General features: G+C 45.7%; 1 protein-coding gene across 1 annotated transcript in view; it reads right to left on the bottom strand.

The window, feature by feature from the left end:
- Positions 1–241: 241 nt before the first annotated feature.
- Positions 242–18944, bottom strand: part of SLC25A29 (solute carrier family 25 member 29) — a 59610-nt gene continuing 40907 nt past the window's right edge. Inside the window, exons 3-4 of the mRNA XM_088475385.1 lie at positions 7488–7571; positions 242–1704 (exon numbers count right to left, since the gene is read on the bottom strand). Of these exons, the coding sequence (XP_088331511.1) occupies positions 961–1704; positions 7488–7571 (828 nt within the window). The 3' untranslated portion in view covers positions 242–960. The remainder of the gene's footprint in view (positions 1705–7487; positions 7572–18944) is intronic.

Genomic DNA, 18944 nt, shown 5'->3' with positions numbered 1-18944 from the left:
AATGAAAAAAAAAAAAAAAATACTATGTGTAAAAATAAATATTTGACATTAAAAGCTGCATCTTAAAGCCATATTCACAAATGCTCACTAAACAGCAATGTGGCCTTTCAATAGTGTAGTACGTGTATGTAATAAAAGCAGCCAGATTTTATAAAGCTGTACCATGTACCTGTGCAGGTATTTAGGAGGAATGGAAATTTACTAGAGAAAAAAAACAAACAAAAATGAGCACACATTGCAATGTAACAACAACAGCAACCATGTTTTACAGCAAAAACAAAATGTATAAAAACAGACTTCTTATTCTGACATTTAGTTTCTGTGCAACAGTGCCACCTGCAGTATATCTGTAGATACTGCACAATTCAAGTGTTTTTTGTTGTTTAATAAATAACTTCTGAGTAATGTCTTAAAAAAAAAAAAAAAAAAAAAAAAAAATCCAGCTTTGATTGACGAGGGTCTCGTACAGTATTTTTTTTTTTGCATCAGTCTTTTAACATTTCAGAAACTATGATACATGTGGCTAGCTGGAGCCCATAGGTTACATACAGACAAACGCGTGGATCCCACATTAATACATTGGCAGAACGCGCTCAACAATACTTTTCTTACAATCAAATATTGTAATATTAACTTCTCCAGCAATGGTTTAGGACTCTGACAAACTAGCTGTCAGCTTTGCCCCATGTATCCATGATCTCGAACGGGATTTACTTCGAACTAAAGTAGATCCCACGAGATTTCCAGGATGGTAACGCTACGCCATTGGCAGCTGTGGGACAATATTCCCAAAAGAAGGCCACATTCTACACCGCAGAGATGAAAGCCTGTCTAAAATGCATATAAACCAATTATACATATCAGTTATGTACATTATATTTATACAACTCGCTTATATATATATGTATATAAAAAAAATAACTCTACATCGGGATTTGTTCAGGCGTGATGCAGTAAAGTTTACATGCTGGTCGGCTGTTGAATTGCGGGGCCGGCGTCACATTCGTTGATGGCGTTTTCCGATCTCATGTACATAAGGAACAGGGTAACGGTGGCGAAGGTAGCAGCATTGACGGGGAACGCCCTGAGCAAGGTGGAGGTCAGACCTCTAGTAAATACTCTCCAGCCTTCCACTTCATAGCTTTTTCGGATGCAGTCCAGAATGCCATTGTAATGGTTCACACCGCCGATGCCGTCGGCTTGAAGCCGGGACTTGATCACGTCGATAGGGTAGGTCGATAACCAAGACGCGATTCCCGACATGCCTCCGGCAAACAGCAGCTTAGGGATAATAAGGCCGTCGTTGATTTCACAGCCGAGATACCTGGTGAGATAATCATACGTCAGGAAGTAGAGCCCGAAGCTCGGCGTCTCCCTGAGGAACGTGGTGACCATGCCCCGGTTGATGCCCCTCATGCCTTCCTTGCGGTGGATTTTTACCAAACAGTCCAGAGAATTCTTATAGTTTTTAGATCGGGATTTGTACTCCCCGGTTCCTTGTAGCTGCATCCTGGTTTTCGCCAACTCCATCGGGCAGCAAATCACGCACTGGATGGCGCCAGCCGCTGAGCCGGCCAGAAACTGGTTTAACGGGGTGTCCCTGCCGAGGTATCGCAGAGCGTTTCCCTGCACCCCAAACACAAGAGCATTGATGAAGGTCAACCCCATCATTGGTGACCCGACTCCTTTGTACAGTCCCCATGCCTAGAATAAAAAATAAAAACGATGAACTATATAATGTCATAAAAAAAAGCTTTAAAATAAAATCAGAAACAAGATTTATTTTAGTGTGTACTCTGGGAGCTTACGTTCCGCAATGAGGAAAAAACAAATGCCCTCTGCTCATTTATTTACGGTCACTTATTATATAGCGCACATATATTACGCAGTGCTTTACACAGTGTATTTCAGCCATTCACATCAGTCCGTTGCCAGCGGAGCTTACACTCTAGGGGCTGGATTCAGAGGCGTATGCTATACTGACATGTACGCATTTGGACAATGTTTTTACTACTGTGCGTGCGTCAGACGCACGGTGCAGGCGTCCCGGGGCCCCTCGCAGAGAGGATTTAGACGCCGACTGACTGACAATTAGGACCATTTGTGGGTGGTAATGGGGTGTTTGTGGGCTGTTGAAAAACGCAGGCGTGTCGCGACCATTTTGCGGAAGCCAGCGACGGCGCCTCTGTACGCAGTATTAATGGCACCGGCGTCTCGGTTTTGGCCGCCATTCTGCGTTTGTACGCAGTCGCTTGGATTCGCAAAGCCGCTGGTGGGCTTTTCAATTCAAATCCCAGCGACTGCAACATTTACATATTGTCGCACAACCGCTGCTTGCAAATTCGCAGCATTAGTGCCCGTCTCTGAATCAGCCCCCGTGTTCTGGTCACATGGACACATTGGGGTTCTTTTTTTTTTTTTTTTTGACAGAGGACAACTAACCTGCAGTAATTCTAGCCACTACGCCACTGTGTTGCCATACTTAGACCATGGATACTATAAAAAGAAGTACATACTGCATCCACGCCCTTCCAGTGCTACATAGGAACGCTTGTGTGTCATGTGTTCTGCAGAGGGTTCAATGTTCCCAATTCCAAGTGCTGTTTACTCTTCATGTGCACTGGCCGGACGCAAACCTTCCCCCATGCTCAGGACATCATAAAGCAGATAAGATTACTGGAACAGTCCATGCATCCAAGTGGCAGCACTCAGTGGATTTATATTATTAAATAATTGTATTGAAAAGGTCAAAGAGCAGCATTACATATTCACCAAAACATCATCACCGGATCCCCCCCTAGATGGGGAACTTGGCATGTTATGATCTTGAAGAAAGGGGACAGAGACGTCCCAAAATGTTGACCAACCAGACCAACCTTTCCCCATCCGGCGGAGGATCCAGTGATGAAGTTTTGGTGAATACGTGATGCTGCTATAACAGGCACATCCGGAATAACAGCCGCGCAGTGCCTCCGTAGTTACTGCATTCTCAGGTATATTGCCACATTCAGGTAACAAATGCACTTTGAAATCAGCGACAAGGACGGGGGGACCATTATTTTTACAACATGCCCTAACTCCAGTTGACTTGTGGATAGACCCCAAAAAATTTAACTCGGATGACTCCACAAAGGAATTAATTAACTAATTGCTACTATTAAAGGACTCCTATGTGCTCCACACCACTGCTATACTCCAGCAGAGCCGGGTCCTACACTCCAGCAGAGCCGGGTCCTACACTCCAGAAGAGCCGGGTCCTACACTCCAGAAGAGCCGGGTCCTACACTCCATGTGCTGCTCAACAGCCATGAAAGAATTTAGGGGGAGAAGTATCAAAACTTCTATAGAAGACAGGGGGAGAAGTTGCTCATAGCAATAGAATGTACTAGATAAATGATAGCTAAAAGCTATGTGGTTGCTATGGGTAACGTCTCCATTTTAGAAGATTTGATACATATCCCCCTTAAAAAGCCAGCAATCCTTCCTACACCCACTATACCCCCAATGTTTCCCAGTGTCCCCCAAATGGAGTGTACAAGTCCTAAAGGTGACTAATTACTTTAATGGAGGGCACGTACCGGAGCAGGAAAATGATCACTGAGGGGGTTTTATTTATGAATTATGTGTGATAATGAAAATGTTCCACATATAACAACCCCTCCATGCAGCCAAGGTGACAGGCACTGGAATCACCCCCAAGTAAGGGTTTTCTCTCTACAATATTCGGGAAGAGACAATCTGCGTGACCGCGGCACGTCTACCCTCCAGTAATGGCATTTTGCTGTTATCAGTCTACAGCAAGTTACAAAATGGCTGCTAAAGTCAGAATCGCTGCTCTGGGTTTTACGCAATGAGACCTCATCATGTGGGAGAAACTAGTGCTGAACCAACAACAGAAAATCAGGGAGAGCTGGCAATGACAAAACAGGTTTTTATTAGTTCTACATCACCTGCTATCACCAGTCTTATCTTTTCTGTGTGCAGACAAAATGCTGTCAGTCCCAGATGTGGGACTTAGCTCACCAGTGACAAAAAAATAATTACTTTGGCTGCAATGAGTGGGCTACTAGTACACTTCAGTCATATGGTTTCCAAACTATTATTCATTCAAATTAGTGATGTCACTGCTGCCAAGTGATGTCAGTGGCTCCCAGTGACCAGGCTGCATTATCCTGTGTCTCAGTGATGTCACTGGCTCCTAGTAACTTCATATTGCATTATCCTGTGTCTCAGTGATATCACTGGCTCCTCGTAACTTCATACTGCATTCTCCTGTGTCTCAGTGATGTCACTGGCTACTAGTAACTTCATACTGCATTCTCCTGTGTCTCAGTAATGTCACTGGCTCCTAGGGACTTCATGCTACACTCTCCTGATTCTTGCTGATGTCACTGGCTCCTAGTGATTTCAAGCTACACTCTCCTGTGTCTCAGTGATGTCACTGGCTACTAGTAACTTCATACTGCATTCTCCTGTGTCTCAGTGATGTCACTGGCTACTAGTAACTTCATACTGCATTCTCCTGTGTCTCAGTGATGTCACTGGCTCCTAGTAACTTCATACTGCATTCTCCTGTGTCTCAGTGATGTCACTGGCTACTAGTAACTTCGTACTGCATTCTCCTGTGTCTCATGAAGTTACTAGGAGCCAGTGATATCACTATCACTGAGACACAGGATAATGCAATATGAAGTTACTAGGAGCCAGTGACATCACTGAGACACAGGAGAATTCAGTATGAAGTTACTAGTAGCCAGTGATATCACTGAGACACAGGAGAATGCAATATCACTGGCTACTAGTAACTTCATACTGCATTCTCCTGTGTCTCAGTGATGTCACTGGCTACTAGTAACTTCATATTGCATTCTCCTGTGTCTCAGTGATATCACTGGCTACTAGTAACTTCATACTGCATTATCCTGTGTCTCAGTGATGTCACTGGCTCCTAGTAACTTCATACTGCATTCTCCTGTGTCTCAGTGATGTCACTGGCTCCTGGTAACTTCATACTGCATTCTCCTGTGTCTCAGTGATGTCACTGGCTCCTAGTAACTTCATACTGCATTCTCCTGTGTCTCAGTGATGTCACTGGCTACTAGTAACTTCGTACTGCATTCTCCTGTGTCTCAGTAATGTCATTGGCTCCTAGGGACTTCATGCTACACTCTCCTGATTCTTGCTGATGTCAGTGGCTCCTAGTGATTTCAAGCTACACTCTCCTGTGTCTCAGTGATATCACTGGCTACTAGTAACTTCATACTGCATTCTCCTGTGTCTCAGTGATGTCACTGGCTACTAGTAACTTCATACTGCATTCTCCTGTGTCTCATGAAGTTACTAGGAGCCAGTGACATCACTATCACTGAGACACAGGATAATGCAATATGAAGTTACTAGGAGCCAGTGACATCACTGAGACACAGGAGAATGCAATATCACTGGCTACTAGTAACTTCATACTGCATTCTCCTGTGTCTCAGTGATGTCACTGGCTACTAGTAACTTCATATTGCATTCTCCTGTGTCTCAGTGATGTCATTGGCTCCTAGTAACTTCATACTGCATTCTCCTGTGTCTCAGTGATATCACTGGCTCCTAGGGACTTCATACTGCATTCTCCTGTGTCTCAGTGATGTCACTGGCTACTAGTAACTTCATACTGCATTCTCCTGTATCTCAGTGATGTCACTGGCTACTAGTAACTTCGTACTGCATTCTCCTGTGTCTCAGTGATGTCACTGGCTCCTGGTAACTTCATACTGCATTCTCCTGTGTCTTAGTGATGTCACTGGCTCCTAGTAACTTCATACTGCATTCTCCTGTGTCTCAGTGATGTCATTGGCTACTAGTAACGTCATACTGCATTCTCCTGTATCTCAGTGATGTCACTGGCTACTAGTAACTTCGTACTGCATTCTCCTGTGTCTCAGTAATGTCACTGGCTCCTAGTAACTTCATACTGCATTCTCCTGTGTCTCAGTGATGTCACTGGCTCCTAGTAACTTCATACTGCGTTCTCCTGTGTCTCAGTGATGTCAGTGGCTCCTAGTGATTTCAAGCTACACTCTCCTGTGTCTCAGTGATGTCACTGGCTCCTAGAGACTTCATGCTACACTCTCCTGTGTCATCAGTAGCTCCTAGTGACTTTATGTTACACTCTCCTGAGTCTTGCTGATGTCAGTGGCTCCTAGTGATTTCAAGCTACACTCTCCTGTGTCTCAGTGATATCACTGGCTCCTAGTAACTTCATACTGCATTCTCCTGTGTCTCAGTGATATCACTGGCTCCTAGTGATTTCAAACTACACTCTCCTGTGTCTCAGTGATATCACTGGCTACTAGTAACGTCATACTGCATTATCCTGTGTCTCAGTGATGTCACTGGCTACTAGTAACTTCATACTGCATTCTCCTGTGTCTCAGTGATGTCACTGGCTCCTAGTGATTTCAAGCTACACTCTCCTGTGTCTCAGTGATATCACTGGCTACTAGTAACGTCATACTGCATTATCCTGTGTCTCAGTTATATCACTGGCTACTAGTAACTTCATACTGCATTATCCTGTGTCTCAGTGATGTCACTGGCTCCTAGGGACTTCATGCTACACTCTCCTGATTCTTGCTGATGTCAGTGGCTCCTAGTGATTTCAAGCTACACTCTCCTGTGTCTCAGTGATATCACTGGCTCCTAGTAACTTCATACTGCATTCTCCTGTGTCTCAGTGATATCACTGGCTCCTAGTGATTTCAAGCTACACTCTCCTGTGTCTCAGTGATATCACTGGCTCCTGGTGATTTCAAGCTACACTCTCCTGTGTCTCAGTGATGTCACTGGCTACTAGTAACTTCGTACTGCATTCTCCTGTGTCTCAGTGACATCACTGAGACACAGGAGAGTGTAGCATGAAGTCACTAGGAGCCAGTGACATCACTGAGACACAGGGGAATGCAGTATGAAGTTACTAGGAGCCAGTGACATCAGCAAGACTCAGGAGAGTGTAGCATAAAGTCCCTAGGAGTCACTGAGACACAGGAGAGTGTAGCATGAAGTCCCTAGGAGCCACTGAGACACAGGAGAGTGTAGCATGAAGTCCCTAGGAGCCACTGAGACACAGGAGAGTGTAGCATGAAGTCCCTAGGAGCCACTGAGACACAGGAGAGTGTAGCATGAAGTCCCTAGGAGCCACTGAGACACAGGAGAGTGTAGCATGAAGTCCCTAGGAGCCACTGAGACACAGGAGAGTGTAGCATGAAGTCCCTAGGAGCCACTGAGACACAGGAGAGTGTAGCATGAAGTCACTAGGAGCCAGTGATGTCACTGGCTCCTAGTGACTTCATGCTACTCTCTCCTGTGTCTCAGTGATGTCACTGACTCAATGTGATATCACAGGTTACATTTTCATAAATATTTTTTACAGTCAAAAACAGATTGCTGAGACCACTATACACAAGTTATTATGCACAGGTTTAAGACAGATTACTTACAGTTTCCTGCTTGATGATGGACTGAAAGCAATGAATGGTCCCGCGATAAAGGGGTTTTGACGCACTCTGAACCTGCAGTCGCACCTAAAATGAAAACGATACACTACATTACACTAAAGTATGATGCATCATGGGTACACAACAGATCAATACAATGGGTCACAATAAATCAGTTGTCACCACCTAATAGAACATTAAAACAGCATTTTTTGTTATTATTGAACCCGTGTGTCAGTAGAGCTGCAGGTTGTTTTTTTTTGTTTTTTTTACTGGTAAGGATTCCCAGTTTAATTTCATGATGGTAAAAGTATAATAACCACCATGGCTTTCACCATGAAGAATAATGTGCACCAATAAGGACACTCCGTTATCCCAACCATGTCTACTTCCTCCTATGTGGCCACGCCCATCTCCCAGCAGGCCACACCTATTTCTTTATTAACCACTGAAAGTCACTGGAAGGATTAGTATTATAAACTCTCCAAGGTTAGAAACGTGTTGCTGGGAAGCTCCCTCTGGCAGCCAATCCTGTCTTTATTATAGTGTCACGCTGCACAGTAATTACACAACATAACTGGAAGGTTACAACACAGGACATACAGTAACACTGTGGTTTAGCGGTCACAAGCTGCACATGCAGACGCCCGTATATAAAGCATGCACACGGAACTTGTAGCTGCACTGTTTGGCCAATCAGTGGCTTGGTTTAGGGGGAGGGGGGGGGGGGGTTGACCCTCAGACCAATGACAATTCCTTAAGGAAACGAGAACAAATAGTTGTGTCACATGATTATCCGGTGTATTGCTCCGTGTTCCGTAAAACAATGCATTATTTCCGGGCTGAGGACACAGTGCTCTGCTATGTATGGTATAAAGGGGGGGGAGGGGCGGCGGATATTATTCTATGCAGGAGACCATCACATACAGCAAACACACTGCTCCCCCCCATACAAATAAACCTAACAACTAGTTTACCTTAAACAGGTGAAACACTCAAAAAGTGAGTTACAAAATGAAAAGTAAATGTCTTCTTTTTCCTGCACAATAGTTTTCCTGCAGATGTGTCCACATACAGCTTTGCTCACATCACGACTAATGGCCCCGCTCGGCGCACCGCGGACTACTGCGACAAAAGTACACAGACTACCGGGGCCGGCATTACATTTCTGTGCGCAAATCTAAGTTAAAAAAGGCAAAAAAGACAGAGTTTCGATACTTGCGGCCGTGCCACAACACCTGTCGCGCGTTATGCGTAAACGGCGATTTTTCACCAATTCCTGTGCAACTTCAGTACTAGTACACTCGTGTCCCCGGAAGCGTCTGTATGGCCATGATGCGACTAAGACGCAGAGTTTGGAAAAAGTACAGATCGCAACGTCGGCGCGGCATATGGCGAATGAGGACACATCTAGTAATGGAAGCCAATACGCTCAGTAGACTACAGCCATGTATTCATAAAGATATGTTGTAATTTCTTTTTCTATCATTATTGTTGCCCAGCTATAGAGAACGCCTCCTCCTGCTCTCTTATATTGGTTATGACGGGTAATTATAGGGCATTACACAGTGCTGTGTGTGACTGGTCAGAACAGATGAATGCGTTGTATGGCCTAAACGTGCACAAGTTAATGCGCATCCCTACAGACCGAGAACAGTTTGTTCTGGCTGCAATACAATCACATTGCTGTGTGTATATATGTATATATGTATATGAGCAAACCCTACACTGGAAGGAGATTGTGCAGCCTCTTTCCATTAGGATTTGAATATTTCACCCAGCACTGGAATGACTGGATTGCAAGGCGTCTTGCCAGCAGGATACTACTGAAGGACACTGCAGGGAACATTTTGTACCTTTTGAATACAGATTACAGAGAGCAGATAGCAATTGAGATTTATACAAAGACTACAGATATAGCCTCCTCTCAGGACATTTCTGCCTTTCTCCATGTAAGTGTATGGCGAGACCGGAGCCCTGGTTAGCGGTTCTCTATTGTCCAGACATAGTTGTCACAACACCAGGTGTTGCAAACATCTGCCTGAGGGGATGCAGTAGAAATTCCGACCGCCGGCTTCCCGACTATCAAATCCCGGCAGGGTGCTAATGACAGGCGTAGAAATCCCGATGCCTGTCATTATACCTACGCTGGCAGCCTGGCATACCAATCGACGGGCCAACATATCGTCCACATGGGCCAGTCTGTACCCACCATGCGCGCTCCCGCAGGTTGTCCATCGGGGTTGTTCCATCGGCCTGCACGTAGGGCCGATGGTACGACCCAGATGTCAAAGCTGGCATAGTGGATGAGACAGTGCCCGACATAACGGGTGCAGTGTGTACCGACCGCCCAATATATTGTGCAGTCAGGCGTCGCATTCGCCCAATATATAGCGCAGTCGGGCGTCGCATTCGCCCAATATATAGTGCAGTCGGGCGTCGCATTGCTGAGTACACACATCAGCAAGTGTGGACCCAGCTTAAGTTACATGGAGCAACTACTTTTTAGTTAAAAGAAAAAAAAAAAACAGACGTCGATGTCAGATGGATTTTGCAGGTGTAAATGTCGTCGGATTTGATCTTTTAGTTCAAATCTGATAAACCTGCCAAATAAAAGCTAACACACAACAGAAGTCCGTCACTATGATCTGTGCAGGCTTCTTCGGGTTAAATGCAATGAAATCGTACAAATTTAATTTTACAAACGGCGAGGCAGCCCCCCCCCCCCCATAAGTCTAGGGGCACAACAGTACCCAACACGATTTTGGTCACTATGAGCTTCGCAAGTAAGACCCAGTCAAGGCAGTAGTTTTGTGGGCCAAACAATTCTGAGAGAGAAACCCATTAATTCGCAAGAAACCAGTGACATCACAGCGACACGTAGTGGAGCAGCCAATGGCCGCCAGACCTCATCACTTCCCGACTCTGTTGATAGGATGCATTGTCCCTGACCTTTGCACTGAACTGATCCGTAGGGAGTTACAGATCTACTTCCCTACTGATTTACAACACAAGATGGCTGCTTCCATCCTCTCCAGGCGACAGCTGCAACTTGAATCTTAGAAAACAGCTTTGTCAGTTCCCACTCGTGTTAATAAATAGAGATCTACATAGAGCTGAAGGGCTTCGTGCCACTTGATAAATACCTACTTGTTCCACTTTAAAACAGTAGGAAAACAGACCTGGTCACTGAACAGTATTTTGCTTGACCCAGGGCCTGGCAGACTGATATAAGCGTAGATTCAGCTATGCCCAACACATAAAGACGCAGCAAGGACAGACCGCCAAGGACGGCACTTTACATTGAACGCCTGTGGTAAATCTCTTTCCCCTTCACAGGCAGACACCAGAAATTCCTGTGTTCTGGTACATAAGGACCTGACTCCACCTCTGTGCCAGTCAGTCCGTCATTACCATTCGGTGCCATCGTATTGGCATCTGTGGCTTATTGAGGGTCTAGCTGCTCATTTTTGGGCAAGATGTAGAGAAGGCAGCAGCTGTAGGCGTGAACCGGTTACAGCACAATGGCGCCCTCGGTGGTGTGCTTTCTGCTGCACATATTCTGGAATAAGAACTTAAAATGCAATGTAAATATGCCGCGGCATTGTGATACACAGAGTATCTTGGTGTAACCGGCGTAAAGAGAATATCAAGGAGCCTTGTGTTCCCGTGCTTTAGCAGTAACTGACCCAAGAGAAGCTGGTGCTGGTTAGTTATTTTAGGGGATGGGTGCTTGTTTTTATTCATTTATTAATTTCTTATTTAAATGCATTAACGATATAAGTGCTGATGCTGCTTACTGCACCTATTTGCTGCAAGTCTTCGTATCCTCCAAAAGATATAGAACCTAAGAGTCGTATCTGGAGATGCAGCCAAGTCTAAGTAGGCTGTAGGTCAACTATTGGCTACACTTACATGTTTATACCCGGACTGTGCTCTCCTTGTTCTGCGCTGACCCCAATCTGCCTCTCCAGCCATAAGGGCCTTGCTCTGGCCTGAACCCAATCCGCCTCTCCAGCCATAGGGGCCTTGCTCTGGCCTGACCGCAATCCGCCTCTCCAGGCATAAGAGCCTTGCTCTGGCCTGACCCCAATCCGCCTCTCCAGGCATAAGGGCCTTGCTCTGGCCTGACCGCAATCTGCCTCTCCAGCCATAGGGGCCTTGCTCTGGCCTGACCGCAATCCGCCACTCCAGCCATAGGGGCCTTGCTCTGGCCTGACCGCAATCCGCCACTCCAGGCATAGGGGCCTTTGCTCTGGCCTGACCCCAATCCGCCTCTCCAGGCATAAGAGCCTTACTCTGGCCTGACCCCAATCCGCCTCTCCAGGCATAAGGGCCTTGTTCTGGCCTTACCGCAAGCCTCTTCTCCATCCATAGGGCCCTTGCTCTGGTCAGACGACCCCAATCCACCTCTCCAGCCATAGAGGTCTTTCTCTTGACTGACTGCAAGCCACCTTTCCAGCCATAGGGTCCTTGCTCTGGTCTGACAACCCCAATCCACCTTCCTAGCCATATGGGGCCACATGTTACTGAAAAACTAAAGTCTGTATCTTTCTGTGCAGGAGAGAAAAGCAGATTTTTGCAGCCTGCAGTTGTCCAGCGCTAATAGGTGTAATAGACACATTTGGACTGACAAGTCAACAGCTTAAAAAAGTGGACACACGCACACACACACGCGCACACACACACACACACACACACACAGTAAAAAAAAACAAAAACGTAATGTCTGAAAACCTTCAGAACAGTCACAGAGATAACTTCATTCCAGCACAGCTGCTATTTCTCCACATTTAACACAAGTCCGTAAAACCAAACTACATCCACCCTATTGGCTGAGCGAGAGAAATACATAGACATCACTGTGGTCAATATGCCCCAAGCTGCTTTTAGCTGCACCGTGACCAATGCATAAACGTAATTTGCAGCACTGGTTATTGATCTCTATAGAGAAGCAAACAGGACATTGACCGTGACCATCATATGGACCAAACCAACTAGGCCAAATGTAGATAGCGCATTACAAAACTTTATTGTTACAGATTCACAAGTCTGGCAGCGTAATGTACAGTCATCGGTCAGGATTTAGGAACAGTACCAGCAGCAGGGTGTTACACGCTGACTCTCATAGGAGCCAGAGAAAGCCCAGCTGACATGCCTGCTGCGTGGTTTTAACTGTTTGCCTTCATCAATATTTAATATATACAAGAATGGTCGCCTTAAACTCTTCTGATGGAGGTCTATTCGCCTTTTACACCTCAGGTTTACCACTTAATATAAGAAGCAGGACGTGTGTTGTATACCATCAGGAACATTGAGGAGGGATACCCTTATATGCATAAACATATGCATTGTCTGGTACGCAGATATATGTGTGTCTACTGTTAAAAATATTTTGCACGGAAAGTACTAGACTATATTATTCTCTATGGGCTTGATTTGAGCCCGCTTTTTTTATGGTCTGTTGAGCGGTATTCATCCCTGGAAAATTCCTGAGTTTATTGTCTTATGTGCACCTGGACCATAGGATTATTACCTGGACATCAGATAAGCATTTATAAATTATTTTTTGGTACGCACAATTTGTATCTTTTGGGCACTAGTTCTTTTGTTTCATTTACTACACTATAGGGGGGGTATCCACTTAGCGATTTTTATGAACGATTACGATCGTTTGCAAAAGTGTCTAAAACGACCAGCGATGCGCGTGCCCGCTGGTCGTTTAGACATCTATCATCTTTCCAACATGCTGGTCGACCTGACGATATCGTCAGGTTCAGCATGTTTCCAGATGATTGATGACCCGGCACTGAACGTCTGCTCGCTCAGTGCAGGCTCATCACACGACTGACAAACAACTGCACGATTACAATGTCATAATTGTGCAGTCGTTACCAGATCTTGTAGTGTTTTTCAGCATATATAGACCAGAAGCACACACTTCAATATTGACACAAACGGAGTGCACGGCACATAAACGGTTACTGTATAGAACAAGCATAGCCAGAACATCCTTTCATCCAAAGCAAAAAAAAACATTTAATCCACCAAAGGACAACCAGCAGCCAATAAAAATGCATATCCATACTATGGTCAGGGTATATGGGAGACTTAGGTGCAATGTGAGAGTAAGCAGCATCATAAATAAAAAGGTATATCCATGTGGTGATAACAAGTAGATACTCATCATAAGTCTATCCCCAGCATGTAGTACCCGACAGCTGTTTTGGTGTTTACAGTGACACCTTCATCATGAGCAGCAGATAGCTGCAGGTATTTATTGTGGTTGTTGGGGGGGACTTTTTTTTGCTGCGCACAGCAGACTTCCTCTCTTGAAGCTCATTAAAGTCAGCTGATGCACACAGGCAGCGGGCTACTCTCTGCTTGACATGGCGGATTACAGGGAACAAGAGCTGGCACTCTGCTACTTAACAAACAGACAGAAGACATGTTATTACAGTGATCTCTGGGACGGATTCATTAAGGATCGTCATTGTGATCGCAGCTGCGTTTATGCATGCAGTTCTGCTGCGAAAATATGCTAATGTTTGCAACCGCTCAGCCAGCATAGTCACCTACTACCGCTATCTCACATCCGTAACACCTCGCAGTCCTGCGTACACATTGGTAACATCAGAGCCTCACGCAGAATTACCGGTCTCAGAAATTGCAAGTCTCTTCGCATGCAGTGAGTACACAAGCTGCGTATGCCGTCGCAGTGGCTAATTTATGCACGCCCAGGAAAAGACGTTTAAACAGACAGACACACCTGCGTTTCTCAGACCACTCCCCCGTCACCACCCCCAAACGCTGACGTCCCGTCACTCACCCTGCGAATGTGATCGCAGTGCCTACGCGGTTACAATTGCAATCCGTAAAGAATCAGCCCCTCGGTCTAGTTATTATCTTAAAGTTTGTCTCGTCTAATGCTAGGATCTTGTGGAACGGCAGATGCTACATTAAATGTTTATCTACATACCTGCGATCAGGCCTCAGCTCAGCCTTAAGACGCACATCCACTTGGCGATTTCTATGAGCGATTGAACGGTAACGTTATCGTTCAATCGCTCATGAATCAAGCACATTAATGTCGGAAACGACCAGCGATGCGCGGTCCCGCTGGTAGTTTCCGACATCAATCATCGCCCGAACATGCTGATCATCCTGACGATAACGTCAGGTTGCCCATGTTCGGGGATGAGGGAGGGTGCCTGCGCTGAACGACTGATCCTTCGGTGTAGGTACAGCACAGACTGTGAAACGATTGCACAATTGAAACGACTGTACGATTATGACATTGTAAAGTCTGCTAGTGGATGTGCCCCATTACTTTCAGACCCAAAACCTGTGACAACAGTCATTCGGATTCGGAACGGCTTGGCCATTCAGGTTAACCGATAAACCCGTCCTGTTGGTGCACAACCAATTGGTTGTGTTGACAGATATAAAGACTTGGATTGGCCATTTCATAGCGTACACAGGAGCTCATTCAGACCCGCTCGCTAAGATGCATACTCTCGCTGCTGCCGATGGTATGCAGTGTGTATGCATTGTGCATATGTGTATGCATCGCAGTGCGCATACCTAAGCGAAAGTACACAATGCGTTCGCTCGCTGCGCACAGACAGCCCAGCAGAGTGAGTGACAGGAGAGGCCGTTTGTAGGTGGTAACAGGGGCTGGCCATTAAATACGGGGGAGTGGAGATGCAAACGCAGGCGTGCCTGAGCGTCTCAGTGGCGTTTTAGAGGTGTGCATAATTATAAGACAGCATCATAGTACACGTCACCTGGCTGGTTTTTACACTGACGTGCTCGCAGTGCTTGCGGCAGGGTATGGTCAACCTCAAGCGATGCGATCGTATCCGATGTTACCTGATGTACCGATGGTTGCATACACTTCCTGGACATGACGTGCACAAGTGGGTGTTATAAAACAGGCTGGTGGGTGTCTGCATACACTAAGTGATCGCTCTCTAAGAGATACTGGGCGTGCTAATGCATTGCTGTGCGATAGCACTTCCTACACATCGTGCGAGCGATCGTATCTAGCGAGCGGCCCTGAATTAGCTCCACAATGCAATACGCATATTGCCTGGAAGTTTTCAAAGAAATAAAAAAACAAAAAACAAACCATGCCCAATCCACCCAGCCACAGTATACCCTGCAGCATATGACCGCAGCAATCAGGAACGGCCCGCAGTTGGGGGTTATGCTGCGCTTCTACGGTCTTTACAATACCAACATGCCAGTCTGGCAACCATAATAACTAGGCATCGTCTGTTACAAAAGAACATTTCATTTACTGGGGGGGAATATAGTAATAAGGATTGCTACACGTGTGTCCTCGTACACCTATACTTTTTGCGCCATAGGGCTTGTGACGTCTGGCGCCAACTTAGACGCTCCATCAGTGCTCGGGTACTTTTTCTTACATTTTGCTCCTTATTCCACTGATAGTGTACTAAGGGCCTGATTTAGTAGGGTTTCGCAATTGCCACTGCGTACGCACATCGGCCAATGATTACGTACTGCGCACACGTATGCAATGCATTAGGCGTGCACCGTGATCGCACTGCGATTTCGGATGCACATAGGAATTCATCACAGAGTGAGTGACATGCCGTTGAGTGTTTGGGGGGTGGCGACAAGGGAGTGGTCGGAGAAACGCTGGCGTGCCTGTCCGCTTGAACGCCGTCACATGGGTGTGTATAAATTAGCCACTGCGAATGCCTACGCAGTGTGTGTGCTCGCTGCGTGCAGTTCCTGAGACAGGTCTGAGCTGCTGTAATTGTGCGTATCGGGACGATGTTACCGATATATACGCAGGACTACGAGGTATTACGGATGTGAGAAAGCAGAAGCGGGCATCTCTATGCTGGCAGAGCAGACCTTCGCAGATGCATTGTGTGCAGTTACGGAGCTGCGATCAGGCCGTAAATACTGTAGTTAGGATTAGCAGGAATTGATATAAAGTAGCGGATTAGGCAGAACGATGTCTGGCGCGAGTCACTCGTTTTCGCCTACATCGCGTATTTTAGCAGTGGAAACTTATCGTGCGCCCTCAATTCGTCCTATTCAATTCCAAAAGACGCGAAAACGGCGACACGCAAAGTAAGAACAGGCGGAAAGTGGTGTCAGAATAGCGGAAATCAGCCTGAACCCCCCAAAAAATATGCAGAAACATTGGGGATCAATGTAGTAGTGCCCGATTAGCCCTAATAAAGCTGTTTGGGGTACTTAAGTTGGTACAATTGCCTCTTATTAGCGTCTTTGCTCAAGTGGTGAAGAACGGCATTAAGCAGTAGGTTTAGAGAAAATAAGTATTCCTGGCATATTTGGGGTACCTGTAAATGGGTGCTAGCATCTTTACTGTCTCTAAAGTGAATTAATAAGAAAATTTAATTCCTCCCTCATACAAGCACCTGCAATCCCCAAAACACTTGGCCCCTTCTTAGAGCACCCCCAGAAACTTATGTCGCTAGTTTGCAAAGTTGTCCCCCCCCACTTTGCACTTTTTTGCCCCCAAATTCAATGTACTTTGTGCACTTAAGTCTTTTATCTGGAATTTTTGGACGCAGTTATCCTTTATCGGACTGTCCCGAGGGTTCTGAGTGGTTTCCCCAATTTTGCACCCGAAAATAAAAATTTGCACTTCTCTTCTCCACCTATTCAGAGGCGAATCTTTTTCGCCTATTACATTGCATTGGCTTTCCGCGTACACGAAAAATCGGATGGAATTGAATACGGCGATAATTTTCCGACAGGCGAAAAGTCGCAATTGGCGATACTTTTCCGCGGATCACGGCTTTTCACGGCTAATTGAATACGGCCCAAAGACACATATTTTAAGAAACATTTGCATGGTGCGGCTAGGTCCTTGGAGTGGGCACTGTGTGAGGATAGGTGTATGGAGGACACATCTGTACAGTAGGTCTAATTCATATTCACATAAACAATTAATTATAATAATATTATGGGACCTGGGGCAGAAGTTATCTATTCATCTCAGAATTAAAAGCTAAGGATGGCAAGTGCACAGGTAGGAATACCAGCCGCAGCTCTGTCCTACCTATTCTATGCAAATCTACTGGTATTCACATACAGAAGTGCCCACATACATCTATCCTCCGTGTGTAGCGCCAAGCATCTTTTCATGCGAGTTTTTCCCTTAAACTGCAAAGCGATGCAAATAGGAGGCAGCTTCTGCTGATTAAATCAACATGCGGCATGTCTATATTCTGTGTGCGACTGCGGCTGTATCTGCATGCGACTGCGACACTGCAACCATAGCGTTTCGCATGCAGATACAGCCGCACACAGAATATAGGCATGCCGCATGTCATTTTAATCAGCAGAAGCTGCATGTGCATCCTAGTCGCATCAACTTGTGAGTAAGACACATGTGAAGGGAAGTTGCACAAAAAGACGCTCAGCGCTACCGAGTCGATGGACACATCTATCTCCAGTCTATCATCTCAAACAACTTTTACACACGGCAGAATCTCCCGATGCAGGAATCCAGAGCCCGCTCCCCCCCTGTATATTATATTAGTTAGCAGTAAGGGTGTATGACAGTTATTTCCTTTCCGTAGATGTTTTTGTACACTAGTTACTCTTGAAAGGAGACACAAGAAGATGATGGTTGGTCTCTGTAATTAGGGGATGGGGGTGACCATGCAGGGAGGTGGATGATTCGTGACCACATACACAATAAGAAGCAGACATGTAAAATGAACCGGACACTCTACATACAGTAAGAGAGAAACGATCAGAGGAGAAGGGGAAAACAACAGCAACAACACATTAATCCAGGGGTCTTCAAACTTGGCCCTCCAGCTGCTGTGGAACTACACATCCCAGCATGCACTGCCACCTTTTTGATATAACAGCATGCTAAAACTATGTGCAGTGCATGCTGGGATGTGTAGTTCCACAGCATCTGGAGGGCCAAGTTTGAAGACCCCTGCATTAATCCATTTATTCTGACACTACTCCGGAAAAATACAAATTATTTGAGAATGAATCAGTTTGAATGAAAGGAGAAATCACCTGGTCTATACTTACTGGCTGGTTACTCTCGGGGAAGAGGCTTATTCCTCATCTACAATAAAGTAACACTTTTAGGACATCCCCTAGCTGGGAGAGCAGAGGAAATGAACAGCAACAGTGTAACATTAACACAATACATAGAAAGGTCTCACAGGAGGCAAGTGGCATTCTGGAAAATAGTTTAGGCTTAAAAAGGAAGTTTCTGGCTTCATGTAACTACAGCCGAGTAACCATCGCCCTTGGATATGACTCAGATCTGCTTTGGATGCAATTGCATCAGGGTTAGCTTCATCACCCTTACAAACAGATCTGCTCTGCTCTCCTCTCTCTCTATTGGATACAATTGTATCCAGAGCAGCTGTGCGTCATATCCAAGGGCGATAAAAGTAAACTTTGTGTATATGACAAAGA

The sequence above is a fragment of the Taudactylus pleione genome, unplaced genomic scaffold (genome assembly GCF_031769625.1).
Source record: "Taudactylus pleione unplaced genomic scaffold, aTauple2 ptg000171l, whole genome shotgun sequence".
Classification (NCBI taxonomy): Eukaryota; Metazoa; Chordata; class Amphibia; order Anura; family Myobatrachidae; genus Taudactylus; species Taudactylus pleione.
This window is presented reverse-complemented; position numbering and strand designations above follow the sequence as displayed.